Source organism: Ailuropoda melanoleuca, chromosome 1 (assembly GCF_002007445.2).
Source record: "Ailuropoda melanoleuca isolate Jingjing chromosome 1, ASM200744v2, whole genome shotgun sequence".
In the NCBI taxonomy this organism is placed as follows: Eukaryota; Metazoa; Chordata; class Mammalia; order Carnivora; family Ursidae; genus Ailuropoda; species Ailuropoda melanoleuca.
This window is the reverse complement of record NC_048218.1, coordinates 5,200,964-5,222,688: the sequence shown is the minus strand read 5'-3', so window position 1 is coordinate 5,222,688 and position 21,725 is coordinate 5,200,964. Positions and strand designations below refer to the sequence as shown.

Here is a 21,725-nt window from a genome sequence, read left to right as displayed (position 1 = left end):
TTGACCAATGGCTGCGGCAGGCTGTGGTGAAAGGATCTGGGTGGTTCCCAGGAGAGATTCTAGTCCCTAGCCATGGGAGATGTTTCTCCATAGAAGGTGTTTTGTGGCCATAGCCATAGCAGGCTGAAATAAACAGTTTCAAACTTTAACATTTAAAAATGACGGACAGCTTGAGAGTTCGTGAGAATTTCTGTATTTAACAATCGGAGTCACCTCAGACTGAGGAGGAAGCCATGTTACTTTTCGCCCCCCACTGAGGGCAGTAATGTGTTTTCATAAAACACATGGTAATAAAGCCGAGTAGTTTTCTGATGAACCCAAACTAACTTGCATCTCTAATATTTAAAGAAAAGCTATTTGAATCATCGTGACATCAAGAAAATGAAACCTACGAAGTCAGAGAGGGAGACAAACCATAAGAGACTCTTAATCATAGGAAAGACACTGAGGGTTACTGGAGGGGAGAGGGGTGGGGGGATGGGGTAACTGGGGGATGGGCATTAAGGAGGGCACGTGATGTAATGAGCACTGGGTGTTATATACAACTGATGAATTACTAAATTCTACCCCTGAAACTAATAATACACTATATGTTAACTAACTGAATTTAAATAAGGTAAGTTTAAAAAAAGAAAATGAAACCCAGCTTGTGTTTTACTAATCCAGGTGGAGAAAAGACTCATCCAGAGAGGTTGCAATCAGTTTCCTCGTGTTTATATCAGTGGAAGCAAAGCCAGGTGACTCTAACCAGAGGGGATGATGGTGAGGCTACGTGGCAGGGATAGGCAAGATTCATAAAAACACCGGCACTCATTTTAAAACTTAGTTCCTTTTCCCAAGCAGCTTTTTTACGAGGACTGTCAGTAGTGGCAGGTTATTTACTTGAGAAGTATCTTCCATGACGCTGACTTAGAAAAGGTCACCCTTCCTTAGAAATTTGGTTATTAATTATAACTGACTTTAAGTTGCTGCATTTCTTGAGCAAAATGCTGAAATATGAGGCACCTGAATGTTTCAGTTGGTTAAGCATCTGAATCTTGATTTTGGCTCAGGTCGTGATCTCAGGGTCATGAGATGGAGCCCCGCCTGCATCAGGCTCCACACTGGGCTTGGAGCCTGCTTGGGATTCTCTCCCTCCCTCTAAACAAAATGCTGAAATACGTCATAGTGAAACAAGGGGATAAAAAGGTAGTTACACCGGGGCGCCTGGGTGGCTCAGTCGTTAAGCATCTGCCTTTGGCTCAGGTCATGGTCCCTGGGTCCTGGGATCGAGCCCCGTATCGGGCTCCCTGCTTGGCGGGAAGCCTGCTTCTCCCTCTCCCACTCCCCCTGCTTGTGTTCCCTCTCTCGCTGTCTCTCTCTGTCAAATAAAAAAAAATAAAAAAAGGTAGTTACACTATTTCAATGAAGCTCTAAGTCAATTCAATTACTCTGATAAATTTCAGGGCACTGAATTAGTGATATAATGAAGGAGCAGTATTGTTGAATGTCTGAAAACAGACAAACAGCATACTTGTCCCTCTGTGTTCCATCCACACAATATTCACATCAGCATAAATTTGCAGAACTTATGATGCAGACTGCTCACCAGGCAGTCAGGCCAGCTGTGTGTCCGTGCACCACTCTCATTGTCTTCATGGTGAGGACTCAGACTATGTGGGTTTCAGCAGTAACACGTTCTGAGTCTTTGAGTGAATGATATGGAGTGAAATCCGCCAGGTATTGTCATCACTCCTAGACAGCGTGAACAATTCAGATCTGCAGAACCAAGGTATATTGTCACCATGCCTAATACATGTTAATACACATAACAAGCAACTAATTCTTTTTTTTTTTAAAGATTTTTATTTATTTATTTGACAGAGAGAGAGACAGCCAGCAAGAGAGGGAACACAGCAGGGGAAGTGGGAGAGGAAGAAGCAGGCTCCCAGCGGAGGGGCCTGATGCGGGCTCAATCCCGAAACGCCGGGATCACACCCTGAGCTGAAGGCAGACGCTTAATGACTGAGCCACCCAGGTGCCCCTACTAATTCTTGAAAAAATTAATAAATTCTGTGACTGAACTGAATAATTAGGACAAGGAACTTCATGTGTCAAAATTCTCCCTCTCTCTCTCTCTCTCTCTCACACACACACACACACACACACAATTAAAAATTGGATCCATGCAACATTGTAAAACAAAAGGCTACGGAAAAGCAGGAGTCCAAGAAATGGGAAAAAAATCTACCAGGAAAATGTGGAACAAAGAAGGCAAGAAGAGTAACTTTTCAATCATAAAATTCAAGACAAAAACTCAGAGATTATGGCAGAAAATAGGTAAATCAACAATTATATTTACTAATATTAACACCTGTTTGATAATTGATCAATGATGGGAATAAAAAAAACCTAGAGATGAGACATAATTATTAAATTTAATTGAACACATATAGACAGATTTATGTGCAACAAATATAAGAAAATAACATTTTTAAAAACACAGATGAAACATCCATAGAGAAAGCTTCAGCACATTTCACAGAACTAGAATCATCTCTGAAGACACCTCCACAGTAACTTGGTGGATGGAGAAGAGTGGGAAGTAGGGGCCTTTTAATAAATGGTATTGGGAAGACTGGCTCACTGTACAGAGAAAGGAGAAATTGACAGCCCCTTCTGCTGTATCTACAACCCTCAACGTGGATGGAAGACCTAAATGTGGACAGTGGAACTATAAACACAGAGTGCATACAGAATATAATGTAGGAATAGAGTTTCCAGGAGCGCAGAGACTTCTTAATCAAGATCCCATGGAGGGGCGCCTGGGTGGCACAGTCGTGAAGCGTCTGCCTTCGGCTCAGGGCGTGATCCCGGCGTTCTGGGATCGAGCCCCACATCAGGCTCCTCCGCTATGAGCCTGCTTCTCCCTCTCCCACTCCCCCTGCTTGTGTTCCCTCTCTCGCTGGCTGTCTCTCTGTCAAATAAATAAATAAAATCTTAAAAAAAAAAAAAAAAGATCCCATGGAAGACAATCAAAGGCGAAGTTAAGAGACGAGAGACAGTCTTGACAAAGATATTCACAACCATTTCCATGTAATAAGAGATTCAGTTTACATGAAGGAACCAAAGCAAAGCAGGAAGAATGATGGCAAAGTGGGCAAAGGAAATTCATAGATGGGATACCCAAATATCTAGTAAGAATATGAAGCGGGTCATGCTCAACCTCAGTAGTAATGAAAGAAGCAAATTAAAGTAAAACCTATACTCATTAGGGGCGCCTGGGTGGCTCAGTCGTTGGGCGTTTGCCTTCCGCTCAGGGTGTGATCCCGGAGTCCTGGGATGGAGCCCGCATCGGGCTCCTCCGCTGGGAGCCTGCTTCTTCCTCTCCCACTCCCCCCGCTTGTATTCCCTCTCTCACTGGCTGTCTCTCTTTCTGTCAAATAAATAAATAAAATCTTTAAAACAAAACAAAACAAAAACATATACTCATTAGATTTGCAGTACTTAAAAAGGCAGATAATATCAAGTGCTGGCAGAGATACAGGGAAATGTGATCTCTCCTGGGGGGCTGGTGGCAGCATAAACTGGTATTTTGGAGAGCACTCTGCAGTCACTGGGGCACTAAGTTAATATTACGCACAGGCCCACCGACAGGGGTCTTCATCGTGCACTGTGCACAGAGTCAAAGGGCTGGAGGAAAGCCTAAGGGTTTACTATTCATGCTTTAACATACATTTCTATGTCTATCTCCATAAGCACATAAAAAGTAGATTTAAAATAAGCCTATTAAGTACACACATGAGTAAGTACCGACAAGAAGGAACGACAGCAGAAATCAGTGGGTGGTTAAAAAAAAAAAGAGAAATGCAAATAAAACAAAATATGGAACATGTATGGACTGATGATACTGATGGGGCACAAAGGCAATACCGACAACACCAAAGCTCTCCATGGACCAGTCAGCAGCACCTCTAGGGGACTTTGGTCATGAGCCCAACGGAGTGACTTCAGAGTAGGCCATGGGTTCCACGCAGGAAGTCTTCTCTTCAGGGTGATGGTGACATTCTCATGCCCCTCTTTGGGGCATGAGAAAAGGCCTGGAGGGCTGGGTTTCTCTGAGAGGAGGCGGCACATGCAGCTGCCCTTACAGGGCTGTCAGAAACGGGCAGCTAGAAAGCAACGGCTCACTGCTGTACTCCATTAGCTTGAGGCGAGAAGGGGGCAGTTGTTCAGTGCTGCTCCGAGGGGAAAATGGGACCGGAGAGAAAGGGAATGGCTGGAGAAGGCAGATTTGTATCCAGCAGGAGGAGGAACTGTGTGATGCTCGTGGCTGTACAGAATCAGGACGGGCTCAGTGCCTAGAGTGGCGCACTGAGCAGAACAGGTGCAGACAAAGTCTGGAAAAACACAGGTATAGTTCAGGGCAAGGTGAGTATCACATGGTGGTCTCATCCAGGTGAACTCCACGTTCATTGCTATCCCTATGGCTCCGTCTATTTATGCTATGTAAACATCTCTTCCATATACTTATATATGTCTAACTATATATGAATGTAATACACATAAGTAATTATGCAGGACTTTAACCCATGCGTATGTGTTACAGTTATATATAAATAAAAAACACAAATATTATTTATGTCATGTATCACGTGTGCACAAACTTATATAGCTGTGTTATGTACCAATCTCCATAAAAGTTCCTACTGTATGATTCTGAATAATTGAGGAAGGCTTTTTGCTGACTTTAAATATCATCAGAACATTATTGCTTAAGCTCCACCTCAGGGTCTTTCCCGTGTGTGTGTGTGTGTGTGTGTGTGTGTGTGTGTGTACTTGCACGTACATGAATGTATATTTACAAAGAGACTATGGGTTAGGCAGGGCAAGTGCAATACTTTTCCTGTCATTCTTTCTTTTTGTCTCATCTCTACGTAATTCTCTCCTCCAAGTTCCCGTGTTTAACAAGCACAAGTATTGCTAAACATGATTTCTCCTGCAATCTTAATTTTCACTGAGTAAAAACTGCAATTTTTGACTTCAAAACAAATCCAACACACAATCTTTTTCTTTTTCTCTACTTAGAGACAAGCAATTTGAAATATTCCCTCTAAAAAAAATTAATGAAAGATTTCCTTGAAGAAAGGTACCAGCTTCATTCTTCTAGAATGAAAGGGGAATTATAAGAGCTTCTACCCAGGACAAATTCATCTGAGGAAGACCCTCAAGCCTACTTTGGAGCTCAAGTCTGACCTCCTAAGTAAAGGAAAGTAGTTCCCTCCTGCAGGAGCTTGAGAGGGTGAATCTTCAGCCAGGGGAGTAAAGGCAGCCACTGGGCCCATCAAACAGGGGTGCTCCTTGGTAGTTCAGCAAGGAGGGGTGCAAGTCCCCCACCTCATCAGCCTTCTTCTGTCACACTGGAATATTAAATTAACCAAGAGGGGCACCTGGGTGGCTCAGTTGGTGAAGCATCTGCCTTCGGCTCAGGTCATGGTCCCAGAGTGCATCAGGTTCCCTGCTCGGTGGGGAGTCTGGTTCTCCCTCTGCCCCTCAGCCCACTCATGCGCGTGCTCTCTTTCTCTCTCTTTTGCAAAAATAAATAAATAAAATATTTTTAAAAATTAACCAGGTGACTATAAATTCCCATTTGAAACCATAAAGTCCCACAAAAGGATTGCACATTTAATGTCTTCCCCTACATTTCTCCCCTAGATCTATTTTTCTCCCATGTTATTCATAATAGAAGCTACACCTTCCCTAAGTAGCTGGTGAAAATTCATAAAAACATTTTGTGAATGACTATAATGTATGGCCACACAAGACCCAACAAACGGGACCCGAAATGAAGCACTGCTCAACTTTAACGAGGCACCTGAAAGCGAAAACTAGCTTGAAATGCCACGTGTTCTACCAACAGGAGTATAAATGACTCCACTAGTTGGTGGAGGTGACAAAGGGAGAAGAACTTCATCCCCGATGGAGGGGGGTTCTGAGCCTGGCTGGAACAGCAGGGAGGTTGGCGGTGCTCTGGCTGGAACGGCGAAGGGGCAAGTGTGGGAAACGCGAAGTGGGAGTGGGGGGCCCCGACAATGCTGTTTCTGTGCACAGAGCTGCGCCTCTGTCCAGGCCAAGTGACACCAGCTGTCAGGAACCCCTGAAGAACGGTGTCGTTAGCAGGCAGCACTCCTGGCCGCTCACTCAGAATGGGAGCTGAGCCCCATTTTTAATTCGGCGTTCATGTCCCCAGCTGCAGCCAGAGCAAGGCTGCCAGACCGCCAGGGTCACAGAGCAGGTGCAGCGTACGATAAAGAGCCTCACCGGAGGCAGAAGCTGTAGGTCAGATTGTGCAGAACCTTCTCGTCCCTGCCAAGCAGCTGAACACAGAGGGTCACTACCGTTTAGTCGGAAATACTGCCAATGACGCCTAATTCTTCCCTTGCTTTGGAGCACACGAGAAAGACGTGTGTTCAATCAGGAAGGGAAAATGTTACAAAGACCGTGGTGAAATGAGATATGAAGGAGCTAATAATGTTCGTGATCGCCCTTGCTGTGTTTCAAGCATCATCATCTCATTGGCAAACATTTATTTTAAAAACTCATGAAAAATAATTCTGGAAGCTTGATGCTTCTCAGACATTCTTGACACCCACAGTGTCGGCAGTCTCTCTCTACTAATTGGAGCCCCTCCAAATCCATATTTCAGATTCCCGTGGTCTGAATCCAGGATGCTGGTCCAGATGCTCTCAACAAACCCTACTGTCCATAAGCCTTGCCCAAGACAGGTTCCCTGTCTCAGGCTCTCCATCACCCAGACCAGAACTTCTGGAGTGGCGCTGGGTCCTCTCCCCACTCTCACGTTTCAAATCCATCCCCCCTTTTACTTCTCATCAATGTAACTAATTCTCATTCCCTCTCTTAAATTAAGCCCTTGATAACCTCACACCCTTCCTTTTTGAATCATCTTCTTTCTTAACTTTTTCATAGCTTCTTTCCTGGGTTCTTTGCCTTTATTTCTCCTCACTTTCACCCTGCCTTTCCCCTGCAATGTGGATTGCTTTTCTAAAACACACTACAGGGGGTACTGGAATCCAAAGACTTGTATTTGAATCCTGGATACATTACTGGACTGCTTTGAGCAAGTCTCCTGCTCGCTCTCAATTCTGTTTCTCTGCTTATGCTTTGTCTGCGTTACAGAGCCACTGTGAGCATTAATTAAGGTTACACATATGAAAGTGTTTGTAAACTATAAAGTTCTATATAAATATAAATAGAAGGTGACATTTTTATGTAGCAGCCAATTAACTTTCCTGGCAGTGCTGGTCCCTAGCAATTAAAACACTCAATTAGGCACCGTTCAAGTTCAACGTGGCACCTAAAATGAGAAAGAAAATGCTTTGAAATGTGTTAAATATAACCCTGCTTGTTAAACTGAAATGAAGTGAAAACAGGGATTTTGACTTTCATTTCTCCCGACTTGTTCGAAAGCAGCACAACTGTGCTTCTGGTTGGTTAATATAACTCAGAACTGCTTAAAGTGTTAGGTGTTATCAATAATTAACATGGTGTTTAAATTGCTCTTTGAAGGTTTTTTTTTTTTCCCAAATTTCCTAAGTCAATGCTACAAAATAAGCAAATGGCCAAGACTATTGGCAAAAAAGACATGACTGAAAAATAGTATTGTTTAGGGGCACCTGGGGGGCTCAGTAGGTTAAGCATCTGCCTTCGGCTCATGTCATGATCCTGGGGTCCTGGGATCAAGCCCCAAGTCAGGTTCCCTGCTCAGCGGGGAGTCAGCTTCTCCCTCCCCCATTGCCTGCTCATGCTTATGAGCTCTCTCTCTCTGAAATAACTCAATACAATCTTTAAAAAAAAGAGAGAGAGAGAAATAGTATTGTTTCCAAATGTCATCTAATACACACACACACACACACACACACACACACACACAAACACTCACACACATAGCACTGCATTCAGTGTTAACAGAGAGAACCTCCGGGCAACAAGGTGAAAGGGTGTGCTCCCCCCATTTATGGCATTACTGCCAGAAACAAGGGGGCCCACCTTCCAAGGAAGCCAACTCGTGAGCCAATGTATTTGCTCTTCTGAAATTATCTGAGTAAAATATTCACTGTGCAGTCTAACAAGAAAGGTAACCAAGCTGTATTTATATAAATAAAGTAAGAACAGACTGCCTTCCCATCCCGATTCACAAAGTCAGAGATCTGTCTTTGCTTCTAATTCAGTTGATTTCTTATTTCTTTCCTTATCATAATCTTTATAATAATTGAAATAAGTAAAGCTTACTGATCTTTTAAAAGCATTGATAGACTACAATCCCAACCACTGGAGTGTGGCTTAATTTACTTATTTCATTTCCAAACATTTTAAAATTCAAATGTAAATGTTCGGAAGTCAATTTGGTTGCAACCTTTCTAATGACAGCTGAGTAAAGCTAAAATTGTTCCTGGTGTATAATTACTACTATATATTTAAAGTTAGAAGTCATCTTAAGCAAGAAATGCAAGTGGTATCTTAAACTGAATTACCCAAATATCTTTGCTACGGTGCAAAGCTGGTAACTATGACCAATGAGTCAATACATAAAAGGGGATGTCAGGCTGTGATCTTTTTCACCTGGGAAGTCCCACACAGGCTTACGCAGGATTAACCCTGTCCACCCAGCCTGCAATTTCCTCTTTTGGTAACTACAGTTTCGTCTGTCAACACAGAAAAGATGAAATTAAATAAATGTAAGCTTGGTTAGCCAACAACCGTATTTAGTTTAGAAAATGCTCCTTTAAAACATGTTTTGTTTGAAGCAATGATTCACCAAAAGGATATGCTCGCACCTCTGCCCGGACATCTGCACAAAATTTATAGATATCTCATCAACACCAATGAACATGGTTTTTAGCAAGTTCCGTATTCCAGGCTTCTTGGCGAACCCACTGCTAAAGTCTCCCCAGTGAAATTTGTGTTAGTGTGTGATATGCTCATAGGGTGGGCTCCACGGAGAAAGGTAACCTGTCATCTAGAAGGCTACGCTACAGACTGCCAGGGAGGTCTCAAGCTTTGCTCACTGGCTATTGTAGGTTTCCTAGGGATCTGCTTGGTTTCAATGTCCCCTTGTATCTAGAGGGCTTTCTGCTTTCTTTGTCCCCTTGTCTGTCTGATGTGGCTCCCGCAACTGACATCGTCCTTCCATCTGGCTCCTTCCCTCACACTGCCTTTTTTTTTTTTCTTTAAAGATTTTATTTATTTACTTGAGATAGAGCACAAGCGGTGGGGAGGGGCATAAGGAAAGGGAGAAGCAGGCTCCCCGCTGAGTGTGGAGCCTGACATGGGGCTCAATCCCAGGATCCCGGGATCATGACCTGAGCTGAAGGCAGATGGTTAACGGACTGAGCCACCCAGGTGTCCCTCCCTCACACTTTCTATCAATGGTTTTTGCTGGCTTCCATGCCTAACATGACTCTTCTTATCCCTGGGGTTGATTTCTTTTGGGGAGAATTCTTAGCCATTGGATAGAATTTATTTTCTGAGGTATGAACCTGCATGGGGGCTTTTCCTTATTGAGCACATGTTACTAAGTAAAGTGAATACACATTCAGAAGTCACTCTCAGCCCCATTCATATTTTAATTCACTATCTTAAGACAGCTTGCAATGACTATTGTTTTCATTTTCCTCTTTCTTTTGATAGTTCGACCTTTTCCCTAGCAAGGGGGTGTGGGTGAAAACAGGCCACCTAGCCAGGCACCCCACACATAGCTCTGGCCACACTGACTGGCCCAGGAATGGTTGGTGGTCTGTACAGAGCCAGCCAGAGTCCCTCCCTCTGATTTTTCCACGTGGAATTGTTGGGGGAAGGACACGTGAGTCCAGAGATAATGAGGTCAGTTTTCTTGCCCTAGGGAGAGGCTGCTCTGAGGGAATGGAGCCGGTGTGTAGAGGGAAACACCAAAGGAACAGAGAGAAATTTCAGATGGTAATTAAGTGGCCAACAGACACATGAAAAACTGCTCCACATCAGTCAGCATCAGGGAAATTCAGATGAAAGCCACACGGAGCTACCGCCTCACAGCAGTCAGAATGGCTAAAATTAACAAGTCAGGAAACAACAAATGTTGGCCAGGATGTAGAGAAAGGGGAGCCCTCTTACACTGTTGGTGGGAATGCAAGCTGGTGCAGCCACTCTGGAAAACAGTACGGAGGTTCCTCAAAAAGTTGACAATAGAGCTACCCTACGACCCAGCAATTGCACTACTGCGTATTTACCCCAAAGTTATATATGTAGTGACCCGAAGGGGCACCTGCACCCCAATGTTTATAACAGCATTATCAACAACAGCCAAACTATGGAAAGAGCCCGGATGTCTATCCACAGATGAATGAATAAAGAAGATGTGGTATATATACATTGGAATAGTACTCAGCCATCAAAAAGAATGAAATCTTGCCATTTTCACGGACATGGGTGGACTAGAGGGTATTATGCTAATGATCTCACTCATATGCGGAATTTAAGAAACAAAACAGATGAACGTAGGGAAGGAAGGAAAAAAAAATAAGATGAAAACAGAGAGGGAGGCATCCACAAGACATGCTGAACTCTAGGAAACAAACTGAGGGTTGCTGGAGGGGAGGTGGGTGGGAGGATGGGGTAACTGGGGGATGGGCATTAAGGAGGGCACGTGATGTAATGAGTCCTGGGTGTTGTATGCAACTGATGAGTCACTGGATGCTACCCCTGCAACTAATAAAAAAATAATTAAAAAATAATTTTAAAAAATGTCTAGCCCAGGCCTCCCCTGAGGCCTATGCTATCTCTGCCCCTCCCAAGGTTAGTTTAATACAACCTTGACCTCCATCCTGACCTGCCCTCCCCCCACACACTGTTGTGTTGCTGTTGAACCAGCCTGATTGGAGTTCTACTCTTTTCAATCAACAGGATCATGGTTGATACATTGATCCATCCTCATCTAGGAAATTTAGAGACAGATTTACATTTAAACAGTTCTTGTACGAATTTTTGTCCAACTTTATCTTCAGACATTTGGTGAATAGGTTTTACCGTGAGTCTGACTGAGGGATAGATGGATCAGCCTCTCTGAATGAGAATCTGCAGTGAGACGCACAGTCTCCTGATGGTTACATGAAGGCCTATGCCTTACACATTGTTTATTCACTGATGTCTCCAAACCTACTGCTTGGGTTCCACCATCCTAAATTCCACTCCTGTCTATCCCACTGCATACTTACTGGATCCACTTAATATTTCAACCTCAATACATCAAGAAGTAGACTCCTGATTTCTTGCCTTCAATTGCTTCCCTGCATCTTCTGCTTACTCAACTGATGGCCGTGTTCTTCTTTCCATTGCTCAGGCTGAAATTCTATCCTCTTACACCCACATCTAAGCCATCAGGAAATCCCACTGAGTAGACCTTACAATATATATCTAGAACCTGTCTTCTCTCACCCCCCGCACCCGCTCTCTCCCTGACCCAAGCCCCCCGACCTCTCCTCTGGATGAGCTTTCTAGCAGGCGACCTGCTTGTCCCTTCTTGACTTTAGCCTATTCTTGGCACAGGAGTTGTTATCCTTTTGCAACCTAGTCACAACCCTGTGACATCTGTGTTTAAAATCATCTGATCAACCCCTCCATCTCACTCAGGAAAAACTCAAGGCCTTAGAGCCCAGCCCCGCTATACCGGGTCCTACGTGAAAGGGCCTTGCTAATTTTGACCTCACCCTTTATTACTTTACCCTGTGTTCACTCTGTTCCAACCACATAGGCTCTCTGCGGGCCCTCCAGGTGGCCAGGCCCACTCCTGACTCTTTTTGTTCCCTTTGTCTAGAATGTTCTCTCCCCTAGATATGTGCTTGCTAGCTTGCCCTCCTCTATGTCCTTGATCAAATGTCAGCTTCTCAAAGGAGCTTTCCTTGACTGCGCTGTTAAGCACTGGAAAACCCAAATCCCTACAACCACCCTGCCTGCTGGCAACCACTTCTGGCCAGGCAAGTGTCATGAAACACCGTGCAAAATAGTATTTTCCTTCTTTTGTCTGACGATCCTTGCCAATGACCAGAAAATGATTATTCTACATAAGACACACTTAGACGAAAAGAAATTCCTGAAAAAAAACCATTTGATTCAATTGTTTCCTAAAATGATAGATACTTTGGTGATAAGAACCAATAAATTCTCCTTAGGGTGTAAGCTCGTTGCAGTTGGTTTCTGTCACTTAAAATTAAAAAGATCAAGGTCAATACACTGATTTATGCCGGTCTAGAAAATTTTAAGAAGAAAAGTGAATAATTCACATGGTCTTTGCTTGAATTTACATATCCTAAAAATTGATATGAAAAAATCTCTATCCATTTATCCAATGGTCACACTTCTGGCAACTTTTCCTGAAAGAAACCATCTTACAAGGAGATAAAGGCCAATGCATGGAGAAGCTCATTTGACACATCACCCAGAATGGTTCATAACTAGACATAAATGAAATAGCACTGGAGTAGACATTTTCTAAATGTAGTCTGAAGACCCCTAAGAACCCTTGAGAACATTTTCAAGGGTTTGCAAGAAAATGACCATTTTTACTGTAACACTAAGATATTATGTATTTTCTCATTGGTTTGACATCTGCATAGACACACAGAAGTCACTTTGGGTAAGACCGCTGGGGCCTTAGCACCAATCATGGCAGTGACACCAAAATGTACCAATCATTGCCATGTTGTTTACCACCACACAGTTCTAATTGTTTTTTAAACCAGCTTCATTTAAGACACTTGGTGAAGCCATAAAAATAATAATTTTAAATAAAACTCAAACCTTGAGTTCATGTCCTTTTCAGGGTTCTCTGCTCTGTGTAACAAAATGGGAAGAAGGCACAAAGCATTTCTGCCCTGCTGTGCAGGCCTTTGTCTTGAAGAAAAGAACTTGTGCATTCGTTTGAATTACAAGCTCCACTAGTCTCTCTTTTCAAGGAATTCTATTGTTTCCTCAAAGAATACCTACCTAAAAGCTACAGTTATTCAGCCTTGTGCAACTGGCAGGCATTGTCCTAGGGAGGGGAAAAAAAGATATACCCTGCCTCTCCTATGATCACAAATGACTGTGTTTGTTGGAAATAATGAAATTCAAACTTTCAAGCAAAAAAGTAGAGTTTTGTAAAACTTGTACCTGTCGCTATGAGCCTCTCAGCTTCCCAATACTTAAAGACTTTTCTGATGAGACTTTGATTTTATTCAATAAACCCTGTAGATGTTTCAAAGATCCTTATAACTCAGCAAACCAATAATTTCCAAGTGATCAACTTCTGTTACAAAACAAGGTGTGGGTGAGACATTCATTCAAAGGGCATAATGGGTGGATTTTAAGATAACAGAGTACCAAACATTTATTGATATAGCTTCTAATTCTCCAGGGCAGCTAACTTTAAGATACCACCATGTTTTAATCCTCTGCATTGAACTGAATATTATAAAGTATTTTCTGGTTTATTCACTTGTTTTGTTGTTTACTCTTTGTCTCTCTTGACTGAAAGGAGAACCCCACAGGGAAAGAAGCTTGTCTACCTTCTTCATCACTATTTTCCTCAATGCCTAGAGTAAAACTAGCATCGAGCAGATGTTTCATAAATGGTAAAGTTTTAATAAATACAACCACAAAATGAACTTTAACGTAGCTATCATAGTCTGATTTACCAAGAAATTCTCACAACCTGAGAAAATTCAGAAGATATGTGATTCTTTTTAAAAGATTCAGAATTATTTATGTGCAAGTGTATCTAATGTATTATACATATTATATAAGATATAATAACAATGTATTACATAGATTGTATGTATGCATGTGTGTATTCATAGGTGTCCTGAAAAGGTAAACCAATGAGGTTTGTGGGGAGAAAAAGGTTGGGAAAGACCATGGAAAACCTATGTAACTTTGTACCCATGACATTAAAAGACAATTATTGGTATGTAGGGACAGCTCATACACTTAGCAGGCAGAAGGCTATTGCTATGAAGTTCTGAAATTGTTTCATAACATATTAGAGTTATTTTCATGACCTGCTTCATGTAGATTATTTACAGAATTGAAAAATTTCATTTTAAGTTCAGCTGAAGAAACCGACTTGGGGGATAGAAGAAACAGCTTCCTCTAAGGGTCTGCCACGACAGAACTGTGTCCTGAGGTGGGTCTTGTCATTTCACTGCTCTTTATCCATAAGGAGATAGAGGTTGAGTTGCACGACCCCCAAAGTTCATCCTGATGGTTAGATTCCATGATGTAAAGAATCATTTAAAAGTCAAGAAATTTTTCAGTGGGTTCCTTTAATCATATGATTCCTATATTGTTGTTTTGACCTACTTAGCTTCTCAAGATGAAAAGTTTGAAAACCTCTTCTGGTTGATTGTAAAAGAACTTATTTTTAGGAGTTTTTAGGAAAAGAAAGATTCAGATGGTTCCCAATGAAGGATGGTTCATCTTCCAATTTTTCCACTTCATGATAGAGTAGAAGACATGTGCATTCAGTAGAAACTGTATTTTGAATTTTGACTCTTGCTTCCTCCCCCAGAGCTGGTGATATGCCATAGATGCTCTCTTGTGATGCTTGGCCGTGTCAGGCACCCACAGCTCCCAGTTGGCCAGTGGTCAGGAGGGTAAACAACCAAAACTGACCACCATTCTTCACCCATACAACCTTTCTGTTCTTCACTTTCAGTACCGTATTCAATAAATTATTACATGATATATTCAACACTTCATTATAAAGTTCGATTTGCACTGGATGATTTTGCCCAATTTGAGACTAATGTAAGTATTCGGAGCATGTTTCAAGTAGGCCAGGCTAAGCTATGATGTTTGGTAGGTGAGATGTATTATATACATTTTCGACTTACTACATTTTCAACCTCCAATGACTTTATTGGGACATAACCCCATCGTAAGTGGAGGAACATTTGTATGTGTTTTAAAATGATCTGTCAGACAACTAGGTAACGACACCAATGATGTCTATTTTTTCGACGGTAATACTGACAACACGTATCCCCTGAAAAACCAACCCAAAAATCCACATGAAAAAAATTACATCAACCACAGGTCTTGTGCAGATGCAGGAGTAAAGAGGTCAGAACATCTGATGTACTCTATCATTCTGGCCTTTGTAACTGTCTTACTGAAAATACGCAGCCTCTGAGATCCCCTCACTCCTGATCGTGATTCTGGTGAAAGAGTGGAGTCATGACAAGCTGTGTGGGGACAGGGAGGGCAGCCTTACCTTTGACGGTCACGTGGACACTCTGGCTGGTGGAGAGCTGCGGTTGAACCAGCACATTGCACGTGTACTCTCCCTCATCCACCTCCTTTTGCACATCCGAGAGTTTTAGAGTGCCATTGTTCTCAAATGCCACTTGGCGATGGTTGAAAGGAAGCAGATTAGAGTTCTTGTACCATTTGATGGAGTAATATGGATAGCCAATCACACGGCAATGGATGTACGTGTCCCGCCCTGCTATTGCTGTGATATTTTTCATTGGTCGAATGCTTGCAGGCCCTAGAGAGACACAAAGAAACTCTTGAAAATAATTTAAGGGTACATCTCATGTGTGGAAATGGGCACACTTTTCCTTGAGGTAAAAAAAAAAAAAGAGTAGATTATTGTCATATAAAAACATCCTTTTCGATTAAACAATTTTTTCTGCATTTGGATTTTTCTACTAAGAAGTTCTTTGTTCCCTTTCAGTTTCATTACTTTCAAATGAATTGAATGAAGGGTTAAAAACTTCCATTGTCAATTACTTCTATTAAAACATTTTGAAGCACAAGATAAGAGGCAATTTAATCAGCAAAAAGTAACTAGTCTGCACTGAACCATCATGCTGTTTTTGTGAAAACACCAGTTGCAATTCAATTTTTAAACTGTCTCTGTCAAGTAGGTTATGAAGATGGAGGATATGCCATGTTGCACTATGAATGCAAGTTAAAATACCATGTACATGAAGGTTTACGTGAATGTGGTTGAACAGAAGGAGAGGAGGAAGGAAAGAGCATGCAGAGCATAAACCGGGAAAGGAAAGATCAAGTGGACAAATCTGAGAGTAACAAAGAGAACAAGCTGACTAAAGAAACCAAAATGCCATTTTTTTTTCACATTAACCCCATCAGGGCCATTCTGGAGTCCGAAGGAAAGGGTAGGAAATGAGAAGCAACAGTTAGTCTGTTTTGGCATTCCAAGACTCAGCTCGGTGCATGCAGAAACCTTCTTCTCCACTACAATGAGTTATGTGTGTTTTTTTGAGGAGCTGATTTGACAAGCACCTCTTACGTTTATTCGAGCCTGGTACAGGACGACTCCCGCCGAGTTGTTGGCGGTGCAGCGGTAGACTCCCCCATCCCGGACCTGAGAGCTGGAGATGTTCAGGTAGCTGACCACGTTTCCCTCCGACGTGATCATCTGGCTGATGCGGTGACTCCCCCCCTTGAGGATCGGGTCATCGTCCAGGGTCCATGTGATGGTGGGCAACGGGGTTCCCTTCACGTTGCACATGAGGGACACTGGTTCTGCTGGGCTCACCACTTTTTCACTAAAGGCAGAAATAATTTTGGGAGTTCCATCTGCAGGAAGACAAATTATGGAAGGAAGTGGCACATACAGATAATTGCACAACTTCCAAGTCCATTTAGTTAACGATTGGGAGGTAAATGTGGTGGTGATTAAACACTACCAAAAAAAAAAAAAAGGTCTGGTTTTATGGATAAAGTTAAATTCCAAGCAGAACACAATTTCTTTTTCAAAATGGGCAAATACAGTATTAGCAAGCTTTAATTAATTACTTATGGATTTCCTGGTTGTCATAAGAAGAACGATCATGCAACTCAGATGACCATGTTACACAGAGTCAGTTCCCAACAAGTCTACAATCCAGAACTGTCATGTCCCCACCAGAAGTTATAAACACAGAGGAAATTCACCCTTCCAATTGGTCACGTTAGCTTTCCACTTCTGCGATAATTAGGGCTTGCTCACCAAGGAATAAAGGAAAGACTGAGGGATTGATTATCTCACCTTGTTCGTTTTCTCATAAGAAATCAGCCTTGAATTATTGAACTCTACATCTGAAACTAATAATGTAGTATATGTTGGCTAATTGAATTTAAATAAAAAAAAGAAATCATCTTTTATAGTTTTGATGAGAAGTGGTAAGTCCATATAAATGCCCATGAAAACTCTGAGAATGGGTAAAAGCCAAATAAACTTTGAGCCTTCCAGTGTGTATTAAATATCTCTGTTAAGTGTCTTAAGTTGGTGACTGTACAATTTATCATCCAACCTGGGACACTTTTGAGAATTAAACAGATACCAGGAGTAATTATGCCAGGAAGACAGACACTGCCTCAGACTGTCCCAGGTAAAGTAGGATCGAGAACTCAGGGAGTTCTCCACAGGAATTTCCAATATTTTCAACAAAGATAAAATTTTCATACTCCACTGTTTTTCTATCACATATACGGACCATTTCCCTTACACTCTACAGTAGTAATCACACATGCATTGCTGACAAGTTGAAAAGCAAAACAAATGGAGGGGACCCACCTAAAGCTAGCTTGCAATGCCATCATAGAAAGGTAACTGTTAACACTTCCAAGTACTCCTGAAGAGCTTCTCGTCCCCACCCCCCTGGAAACATGGAAGTCTATTTCTGTGGCCAGCGAGGTCAGCCGTGTAGGGTTCTCCCGATGGGGGTGCTGTGCTGAGCCCTCTACCATCTTTCCTCTTGCAAATTCCTGAATGTCAACTCCAGTCCAACTCCTGGGTGACTGGAGAAGGCCCTCAAGTATGTATTTTTTCCCCTCATGCACTCATAAGTGGTGTATTTCAGGGTGCTTGGATTGCAAGCATCTTGCTTAATAGGAAAGATGAAAACAAGGACTTCATAATATTGAAGTAAAGAACCGGTGCCTTTGCCCTTAGAACACTGCAGCTGCCGCTTCAGCCTGCTCTGCCTTAATTTATGGAGAAGTTGGAAGTCGCTGTGATTGTTATTCTTTGTACATAATCAGCTGTTGATGCTTAGGAATGTTATCTTATTTAATCTTACAAGTCACCTTTTTTTCAGGATGTGCTGAGCTGTGAATTTCTTTGCACTGATTTTTACACTATACACTGAAAACTCGTCTTTTTTATCTATTTAGGAGAGTTTTCTTCATTATACTTTTTTTTTTGTAGGTAAAGTTTACATACAGTGAAATGTACAGATCTTAAGTATACAAACAGAATGAGTTGGTACAAACACTGTATAACCACCCAAATGAGCACGATGTAAAGCATTTCTCCACCCCAGAACGTTCCTAAGGTTCCTTTCAATCAATCCCCTCTCACCAGACAGAGGCAGTCACTGTCCTGATTTCTTTCACCCTGACTTAGTTTGCCTGTTCTTGAGCTCCAAATCCATGTAGTCATAGAGTTGTGTGCTCTCTATACAGCAGATATTCTACCATCACCACAGCACAGTCAGCAAAATTAAGAAATGTAACTTTGGAACAGTACGATCACCTAACGTGAAGTCCATATTGAAAGTCTATCAGCTGACTGATGGTGTCCTTCTCAGCTATTTCCCCCAGCCCAACCAGTATCACACACCCTATTTATTTGTCATGCTTCTTTAGTCTCCTACAATTTGTATCATTCTTTCACCTCTTTTGTATTTCTTGACTTTGACATTTTTGAAGAATTATTCCACAGCCAGTTGCTCAGACTGGGTTTTTTCTATTTCTGCATAGTTAGATGCAGGTTATGCATTTTTGGCAGGTAATGTTGTCTTTATGTGCTTATTGGCCATTTCTGTATCTCCTCTTGTGAAATATCTGCTCAAATCTTTTGTCCACTGTCATGTTAAACTACCTTTTTATTGATTTGTAGGAGTTCTTTATGTATGCTGAAGATAAGTATTTACCAGATATCTTCTAATGGCCAAATATATTTGTCAGGTATATTAAGTACACATAATGTGTGTCAGACATATGTATAGTATGTATTATAGCTGTGCGTGTTTGGATGTGTAAAATGTTTTCTTCCAGTTTGTAGTTGCCTTTTATTTTCTTAATGATGTATTTGCCTTTGACTTTTAGTTCTTTATCTTATGAAAGCTGTGCCTACCCCTTAAATGATGAAGAATTCTTCAATGCTTCCTTTTAGAGACTTATAGTTTTGGATTTTATATGCCAGTCTATAATTTAGAGCAAATAAAATCTGTGTAAGGTATAAGGTGTGAGGTAGGAATTTATATTCATTTTTTGTATTATATTCATTGAGTAGTTTCAGTATTGTTTGTCAAAAAGACTTGCCTTTAGCTTTAGAATATTGTGGACTCTCCTACGAATCAATTTATCATATATGTGTGTGGGTGTATTTCTAGACCTTCCAGTATGTTCTATTGAGCTATGTATCTATCTCATTTAATGGAGCTAGTATATGAATCCCCCAACTTTATTCTTTGTTTTTAAGATTGTTTGCACAACTCTCAGTCCTTTACTTTCCCATACATGTTTTTTAAAAACATGTATTAAGGAGGGCACGTATTTCATGGGACACTAGGTGTTATACGCAAACAACAAATCATGGAACACTACATTAACAGCTAATGATGTACTGTATAGTGACTAATATAGCATAATAAAAATAAATAAATAAATAAATAAAATCAACTTAGACTATAGGACTTCCACTTTTCTACATAAATTTAAAAATCAATCTATAAAAGCTGTTGGGATTTTGATTGAGATTATTATTGATCATATTACAGAGAATTGTTACCTTAAGAATATTTAGTTTTTCAGTCCCTGAATGTGGTATACTTTCCAATTTTTTTGGTCATCACAATTTTATATTAGCAATGTATAGTTGTACAGTTTTACACGTTGAAATCTTTCACATCTGTTGTTAAATTTATGTTTAAGTGTCTTTTGTTTCATTCTAATATAAATGGAATTTCAAAATATTGTTTTCCAATTGTTGGTTCCTATTGCATAAAAACAAAACAAATTTTGTATGTTTTTGTATCCTATAAGTTTCTAAACCCACTTATGCATCTAGGAATTATTTTATAGATTTCTTGGGATTTTCGATGTAAACAACAATGTGATTAAAGACAGCTGAGATTTTTCCTTCCTAAACTTTATGTATTTTATTTCTTACTCATGGCTGCCTATGACTTCTGGTACAGTGTTGAACAGAAGTGGTGGTTGTGAACATCCTTGCCTTGGTCCCGATGTTAAATGAAAAATATTTAGTGTTCAACCATTAAGAATGATTTTCACTATAGATTATTCATAAATGTCATATACTGAGTCAAGGAAGTTCTTTATATTTCTAGTTTGCTGAGAATTTTTTATTCTGAATGGATGTTGAATTTTGTCAAATGGTGTTTTTCTGGATATACTAAAGTCATCAATTGGTTTTTCTCCTATATTCTATTAATGTGATAAGTTCTTATCTATTAACATAGATAAGTTCTGTTTTTAATGTTTTGCCAATTTTTCATTTATGGAAAAAACTCCNACTCCAACTAAGGTGATACAGACACAGATGGATAGATCAATATATACATATTCATATTTATGTAGATATACACATATAAATATTTATATGTATATCCATACTAATATGTATGTGTGCATGCATCTATATAATTTTAATCTCATGTACTAAAAGTGAAAATTATGCTGCTTCATGTGAAATGTAAAAGCCCTCAGTACAAATAATTTCAAATAATTTAATTTATATTCTCCTTTGTGTTCTTATATCTAGTTACATCTAAACTCTATAATACAATGTTATAATTTCATAATTTGTCAATTATTGTTTAAAGGCATTAAAAGAGAAAAAATTTTTTTTCTAAATGTTTACTAACATATTTCCTGCCTTGTCTCATGGCCTTTATGACTATAGATCTGAATTGCCATTTTAGGTCATTTCCCTTCACCTTCAATGACTTCATGTGTCATTTCTTCTGGCATCACATTCTTTCATCTTTTGTTTACTGAAAATATCTTTACTATTGCTGATTTTTAAAGACTTTTTTTTTTTTTTTTGCTAGATATAAGAGCCTACGTGGGCAGAGATTTTTTTTTTAATCCTTTCCAACATTTTAAAGATGTTGCTCCATTGTCTTGTCCTTCAAAATATCTCATGAGAAGCCATCCATCATTTGTATTGATATCTCCATTTACTTAATATTTCTCCTCCCTCAGAATTACAAGATTTTTAATTTATCTTTGGTTTTCAGCAATGTGGCTCTAATGTGCCCGCATGTGATTTTCTTTACATTTATTCTTCTTGGGGTTTACTGTTTCTTGGCTCTGTAACTTTATTTCTTACACCAAAATTGGGAAAACTGTAGCTGTTAGTTCTTCAAATATTCTTTTCTTCCCCAGTGTCAGTCTTCTATTTTTCTGGGCCTCTAATTATAAGTGGATCAGGCCATCTGATGACTGTCCCAAGTCATTGAGGCTTTGGTCATTTCCTTTGTAGTCTTCTTTCTCTCTGTCCTTCAAGTGGGATAATTTATTTTATCTTTAGATTCACTGATCCTTTCATCCTTCCCCAATCTCCTATTAAAGCCAATATACTGAATTTTCATATTTCTACTAGTTCCTTTTTATAGTTTTCATTTTCTCTTCTGGTCTTTCCCAGATATCTATTCATTATGCCTTTATTTTCTTTT

At 40.5% G+C, this 21,725-nt stretch overlaps 1 protein-coding gene across 1 annotated transcript in view; it reads right to left on the bottom strand.

Annotated features, from left to right (window-relative positions):
• The window catches only part of DSCAM (DS cell adhesion molecule), a gene marked incomplete at its 5' end in the record, with an annotated part of 727,362 nt that overhangs the window by 273,240 nt on the left and 432,397 nt on the right, over nt 1–21,725 (bottom strand). The window contains 2 exons of the mRNA XM_034653984.1: nt 15,281–15,556; nt 16,321–16,617. Coding sequence (XP_034509875.1) covers nt 15,281–15,556; nt 16,321–16,617 — 573 coding nt within the window. The remainder of the gene's footprint in view (nt 1–15,280; nt 15,557–16,320; nt 16,618–21,725) is intronic.